The sequence below is a fragment of the Macrobrachium rosenbergii genome, chromosome 43 (assembly GCF_040412425.1).
Source record: "Macrobrachium rosenbergii isolate ZJJX-2024 chromosome 43, ASM4041242v1, whole genome shotgun sequence".
NCBI classification, from domain to species: domain Eukaryota; kingdom Metazoa; phylum Arthropoda; class Malacostraca; order Decapoda; family Palaemonidae; genus Macrobrachium; species Macrobrachium rosenbergii.
In genome coordinates, this window is record NC_089783.1 from 38,231,530 (window position 1) to 38,239,124 (window position 7,595).

Here is a 7,595-nt window from a genome sequence, read left to right on the forward strand (position 1 = left end):
TTAACCCTTTCGCTTATGACTCTTATGACAATTACGTCTGTGGGCAGTAGCAGTAACGTATATCTCCGACAGTTTTCAAGGTAGACCGCTCGGTTTTGTTTCATTTTGCAGCCGATTACATTTCCTATATGTAACCTTTTTTTGACGTTTGGATATGTCATTAGTAAGCGAAGGACTTAAATTTGGATAACTTTCATATACGTCATCGGTAAGGGAAAGACTTAAATTTGGATGACATTCAAATACGTCATCGGTAAGCGAAAGGGTTAATAAATTGGTTGTGTTAAACATTTAAACATACGAAGACAAATAAATAAATAAATAAATAAATAAATAAATAAAAAACTGGGTTTTTAAAATATTACTTTAGAGCTTCCTCTTACCGAAAATTTAATATAACAAACAATTATTGGTAAATATTACACAATGCGTGTCCTGAGGGGCAAAATTCCAAATAAAATTAATTTTCCTTGTTTGTTTTTAAAAATTAATATTTTTCGTATAAAAATAAGGTTACACGCATTTTCTCGATATATTATTTTACCTTACACTACAAGTTTCTTTCTATTGTCATCAACAAAGTATATATCTCCCGGCCGCTTGTCGGCCGTAGAAAAAACCTACATAATGCTTTCATAAAGAAAAAAATCACCTTCTGTCTTGGTACATGCCCACAATGTCCTATTGTCCCTCCTATATAAGTCAAGAAGAGCCAATGAGAGCCAAGCAAAGACACGCCGACCAATCATGGCTCAAGGGGCCGGTGAAACTCGTCGTTTTTTCTACGAACCAATCAGGAGCAAGCACCGCCTGCCGGCAAGGCTATAAGAGGGGTCCTATAGATGATTCTTCACATTCGTAGTGTATTTACTCACTATGGAAGGTACTTCAGCCTCTACGTCTGCTGCCATGCAAGAAGCCAGGCCTTGGATTAAAGACGTCCGTGGCGGCAAAAGATCCAGGGAACGGCAAACGGCTCCCCCGCAGGCGAGTATCCCACAACGATTAATCGTTGTGAGGAAAACGTTTCCTCACAATACATTTTCTACGTTTTTCAACTTGCCGGAGAACGATTTAAGAAACAGCGGGGTTTTACCAACGTCTTTCGGAACGTTTTCTGCGGTTTTTTAATATTTTTGTTTGTCTCATACGCAAACACATAAGTAGGCACGGTGTCGAATTTTTTCTTTCCTTTTTGCTGAAACGATTGATTCTCGAATTTAAAGTATATTGCTATTTACGTTAAGATTTCAGCCACTAACGCAGTGTATCTTTATTTTCACTTCGTATATGTTTTACTAATCGTGGTGAGAAAAACGTTTCTTCACAATACATTTTCTACATTTTTCAACTTGCGAACGATTTAACAAACAGCCGGGTTTTACCAACGTCTTTCGGAACATTTTCTGCTGTTTCTGAATATATTTGTTTGTGTCTCATACGCAAACACATAACTGCACGGTATCGAATTTTTTTTTTTCTTTTTGCTGAAACGACTGATTCTCGAAATTAAAGTATATTGCTGTTTACGTTAAGATTTCAGCCACTAACGTAAGGTATTTTTATTTTTACTTCATATGTTTTACTAATTGTTGTGAGGAAAACGTTTCCTCACAACACATTTTCTACATTTTTCAACTTGCCGGCGAACGATTTAAGAAACAGTTTTCTGCGATTTTACCAACGTCGTCTCAATTTTTGCTCGGAACATTTTCTGTATGTTGCTATTTACGGTTTGTTTCAGCATATGTTTTATCACTTGAATTTTTGCCTCTTTTGCTCAATATTTTTGTTTGTCTCACAATACATTTTCTACGAGAACATAACAGCTGGGTTTTACGTCTTTCGGAACATTTATCGGTTTTTTAATTTTTGCTTGTCTCTTTTGTCGAATTTTTTCTCAAACGACTGATTCTCGAATTTAAAGTATGTTGCTATTTACGTTAAGATTTCAGCCACTAACGCAGTGTATCTTTATTTTCACTTCGTATATGTTTTACTAATCGTTGTGAGAAAACGTTTCCTCACAATACATTTTCTACGTTTTTCAACTTGCCGGAGAACGATTTAAGAAACAGTTTCTGAATATATTTGGTTTTACCAACGTCTTTCGGAACATTTAATTAAAGTATATTGGTTTTTTTTCAATATTTTTTTTGTCTCATACGCAAACACATAAGTAGAACGATTTAAGAAACACGGTGTCGAAATTTTTTGTTTCCTTTTGCTGAAACGATTGATTCTCGAATTTAAAGTATATTGCTATTTACGTTAAGATTTCAGCCACTAACGCAGTGTATCTTTATTTTCACTTCGTATATGTTTTACTAATCGTTTTTAATATTTTTGTTTGTGAGAAAACGTTTCTTCACAATACATTAAGAAACAGCTGCTTTCGTTTCGTCACAATTTCTAAATTTTTCAACTTGCGAACGATTTAACAAACAGCCGGGTTTTACCAACGTCTTTCGGAACATTTTCTGCTGTTTCTGAATATATTTGTTTGTGTCTCATACGCAAACACATAACTGCACGGTATCGAATTTTTTTTTTTTTTTGCTGAAACGACTTTCTTTAAAGTATATTGCTGTTTACGTTAAGATTTCGCCACTAACGTGAGGTATTTTTATTTTTACTTCATATGTTTTACTAATTGTTGTGAGGAAAACGTTTCCTCACAACACGTTTTCTACATTTTTCAACTTGCCGGCGAACGATTTAAGAAACTGCGATTTTACCAACGTCTCTCGGAACATTTTCTGCGGTTTGTGAATATTTTTGTTTGTCTCATACGAGAACATAACAGTGGACGGTATCGAATTTTTGCTCTCTCTTTTGCTCAAACGACTGATTCTCGAATTTAAAGTATGTTGCTATTTACGTTAAGATTTCAGCCACTAACGCAGTGTATCTTTATTTTCACTTCGTATATGTTTTACTAATCGTGGTGAAAACGTTTCTTCACAATACATTTTCTACATTTTTCAACTTGCGAACGATTTAACAAACAGCCGGGTTTTACCAACGTCTTTCGGAACATTTTCTGCTGTTTCTGAATATATTTGTTTGTGTCTCATACGCAACCACATAACTGCACGGTATCGAATTTTTTCTTTCTTTTTGCTGAAACATTTTATTGCTGTTTACGTTAAGATTTCAGCCACTAACGTAGTGTATCTTTATTTTTGTTTTTTACTAATCGTTGTCGTTTCACAATACATTTTCTACGTTTTTCAACTTGCCGGAGAACGATTTAAGAAGCAGCGGGTTTTACCAACGTCTTTCGCAACATTTAATGCGGTTTTTTAATATTTTTGTTTGTCTCATACGCAAACACATAAGTAGGCACGGTGTCGAATTTTTTCTTTCCATTTTGCTGAAACGATTGATTCTCGAGTTTAAAGTATGTTGCTATTTACGTTAAGATTTCAGCCACTAACGCAGTGTATCTTTATTTTCACTTCGTATATGTTTTACTAATCGTTGTGAGGAAAACGTTTCCTCACAATACATTTTCTACGTTTTTCAACTTGCCGGAGAACGATTTAAGAAACAGCTGGGTTTTACCAACGTCTTTCGGAACATTTAATACGGTTTTTTAATATTTTTGTTTGTCTCATACGCAAACACATAAGTAGGCACGGTGTCGAATTTTTTCTTTCCTTTTTGCTGAAAAGATTGATTATCGAATTTAAAGTATATTGCTATTTACGTTAAGATTTCAGCCACTAACGCAGTGTATCTTTATTTTCACTTCGTATATGTTTTACTAATCGTGGTGAGAAAAACGTTTCTTCACAATGCATTTTCTACATTTTTCAACTTGCGAACGATTTAACAAACAGTCGGGTTTTACCAACGTCTTTCGGAACATTTTCTGCTGTTTCTGAATATATTTGTTTGTGTCTCATACGCAAACACATAACTGCACGGTATCGAATTTTTTTCTTTCTCTTTTGCTCAAACGACTGATTCTCGAATTTAAAGTATGTTGCTATTTACGTTAAGATTTCAGCCACTAACGCAGTGTATCTTTATTTTCACTTCGTATATGTTTTACTAATCGTTGTGAGGAAAACGTTTCCTCACAATACATTTTCTACGTTCTTCAACTTGCCGGAGAACGATTTAAGAAACAGCGGGGTTCTACCAACGTCTTTCGGAACATTTTCTGCGGCTTTTTAATATTTTTGTTTGTCTCATACGAGAACATAACAGTGGACGGTATCGAATTTTTGCTCTCTCTTTTGCTCAAACGACTGATTCTCGAATTTAAAGTATGTTGCTATTTACGTTAAGATTTCAGCCACTAACGCAGTGTATCTTTATTTTCACTTCGTATATGTTTTACTAATCGTTGTGAGGAAAACGTTTCCTCACAATACATTTTCTACGTTTTTCAACTTGCCGGAGAACGATTTAAGAAACAGCTGGGTTTTACCAACGTCTTTCGGAACATTTAATACGGTTTTTTAATATTTTTGTTTGTCTCATACGCAAACACATAAGTAGGCACGGTGTCGAATTTTTTCTTTCCTTTTTGCTGAAACGATTGATTCTCGAATTTAAAGTATGTTGCTATTTACGTTAAGATTTCAGCCACTAACGCAGTGTATCTTTATTTTCACTTCGTATATGTTTTACTAATCGTGGTGAGAAAAACGTTTCTTCACAATACATTTTCTACATTTTTCAACTTGCGAACGATTTAACAAACAGCCGGGTTTTACCAACGTCTTTCGGAACATTTTCTGCTGTTTCTGAATATATTTGTTTGTGTCTCATACGCAAACACATAACTGCACGGTATCGAATTTTTTTCTTTCTTTTTTGCTGAAACGACTGATTCTCGAAATTAAAGTATATTGCTGTTTACGTTAAGATTTCAGCCACTAACGTAAGGTATTTTTATTTTTACTTCATATGTTTTACTAATTGTTGTGAGGAAAACGTTTCCTCACAACACATTTTCTACATTTTTCAACTTGCCGGCGAACGATTTAAGAAACAGTGCGATTTTACCAACGTCTCTCGGAACATTTTCTGCGGTTTGTGAATATTTTTGTTTGTCTCATACGAGAACATAACAGTGCACGGTATCGAATTTTTTTTCCCTTTTTTGCTCAAACGACTGATTCTCGAACTTAAAGTATATTGCTATTTACGTTAAGATTTCAGCCACTAACGTAATGCATTTTTATTTTTACTTCATATATGTTTCACTAATCGTTGTGAGGAAAACGTTTCCTCACAACACGTTTTCTACATTTTTCTCCTTACCGGCGAACGGTTTAACAAGCAGCGGGGTTTTACCAAAGTCTTTCGGAGCATTTTCTGCTGCTTGTGAATATATTTGTTTGTATCTCATACGAAAACACATAACTATGCACGGTATTGCATTTTGTTGAGGTCCATGTTGTTTTATCATCAATGTTTACAACATTAATCATTCATTTGCATTGCAATTTTGGCCGATAATTTCAAAGTCTACGGTTTCAATGTCAGTCTTACAGATTTGCTGAAACGACTGATTCTCGAATTTAAAGTATACTGCAATCTACGTTAAGATTTCAGCCACTAACGCAAAGTATTTTTGTTTTTACTTTTCGTTGTGAAGAAAACGTTCCCTCACAAAAACTTTTCTACATTTTTCTCCTTACCGGCAAACGGTTGAAGAAACAGTGGGTTTTTACCGTCTTTCGGAACATTTTTTTGCGATCACCAATGTCTCTGGGAAGATTTTCTGCGGTTTGTGAATATATTTGTTTGTTTGTGTCTCATACGCAAACACCTAACTGGGCACGGTACCGAATTTTGTTGTTGTTTCTGAAACGTTTGATTTTCGGATTTAAAAGTATATTGCTATTTATGTTAACGTTACAACCACTAACGTAATGTATCTAATTTTTACTTCGACTGTATTTTATACATATTTTTATTGCGTCTTCTGTAGGGCAAGCGTTAATGGTTCTCTCGTAATGAACACTTTTATAAGTTCTTTTGGTTTTGTGGTAATAACCGTGTTGAAATTTTTAAGTTCCGTTTTGACTTTGTTTTAATAAACAGTTTCGAAATCTTTAAGTTCCTTTTTTGCTTTGTGGCAATAAACCGTTCTGCCTTCGTGGTAATAAAGCCGTTTTGAAGTTTTTAAGTTCCGTTTTGGTTTTGTTTTAATGAAGTTTTTAAATTTTTAAGTTGCGTTTTGGTTTGGTTTTAATAAAACGTTTTGAAGCTTTTAACGTCCGTTTTGGTTTGGTGGTAATAAACCGGTTTGAAATTCTTAAGTTCCGTTTCGGTTTTGTGGTAATAAAACCGTTTTGAAGTTTTTAAGTCCCGTTTTGATTTTGTTTTAATAAACTGTATTTACATTTTTTAAGTCCCATTTTGGTACTGTAGTAATAAACCGCTTCGAAATTTTCAAGTTCCGTTTTTGGTTTAGAAGTAATAAACTGTTTTGTAGCTCTGAAGTTCCGTTTTGATTTTGTTTTAAGCTTTAATAAACTGTTTTTACATTTTTTAAGTCCCATTTTGGTATTGTAGTAATAAACCGTTTCGAAATTTTGAAGTTCCGTTTTGGTTTTGAAGTAACAAACTATTTTGTAGTTTTGAAGTTCCGTTTCGGTTTTCTGGTAATAAACCGTTTTTAAATTTTTAAGTTCTGTTTTGGGTTTGTGGTAATAAACCGTTTTGGCTTTGTGATAATAAAAGCGTTTTGAACCTTTTAAGCTCCGTTTTGGTTTTGTTTTCATAAACCGTTTTGAAGTTTTTACGTTTGGTTTTGGCTCTGTGGTAATAAACCGTTTTGAAGTTTTGCTGAAATAAACTTTTAAAATTTTTCAAGCTCCGTTTTGGTTTTTCTCCAAAAAAATTTAATCCAAGTTTTGCGCTAGTTATTAAACCATCTATTACGATACCAGTTTTTAAAATATAAGCAAACCGACTAATTTTTTCTACATTTAATGTCTGTTGTATTTTTATTTGTCTTTTTTAAGTTCTATTATTTTTTACTTGTTCCATAAACAACAAACAAAAGGAGCTTTATGGCGCTCTGCTTCGATTGTGTTTAATAATCGTGGAAAAATAAAAGAATAATTCTTGCTCATTTCCATATAAAACTGTCTCAAGTTATAAGTACTCTCTCCAGAAACCAGTAAATTTAACTTTTGTCTTCATTTGACGGCAAAAAAAAAAAAAATACAGATTTCTGAATTTAAAGTTTTACTACCATCATGATATTATGCAACTGTCAGAAATGAAGGATAAAAATAAATGTTATTTTTAATGTATTGTCACGAACGCGGTTTAGCTTAATGTAAAATGTCAACGTTATCACAGTACAAAGAAATTGATCGTATTTTGCCTAAGTGCAATATTTAGCTTACAGTTAATTATTCTTTTTTGTTTGTATCTAATCTATTTAATAGTGTTTATAGGGTACAATTCAATAGTCCAGGGATGAAATTTTATCACAAAAATGCCGATATAGTTAATCTTCTTCCATATGAATAGGGTTCATCTTCTGAATAATAATAATAATAATAATAATAATAATAATAATAATAATAATAATAATAATAATAATAATAATAATAATA

At 33.2% G+C, this 7,595-nt stretch overlaps 1 protein-coding gene across 1 annotated transcript in view; it reads left to right on the forward strand.

Moving 5' to 3' along the window:
• The first annotated feature begins 876 nt into the window (after positions 1–876).
• Positions 877–7,595, forward strand: part of LOC136829052 (uncharacterized) — a 75,765-nt gene continuing 69,046 nt past the window's right edge. Inside the window, exon 1 of the mRNA XM_067087437.1 lies at positions 877–987. Coding sequence (XP_066943538.1) covers positions 877–987 — 111 coding nt within the window. The remainder of the gene's footprint in view (positions 988–7,595) is intronic.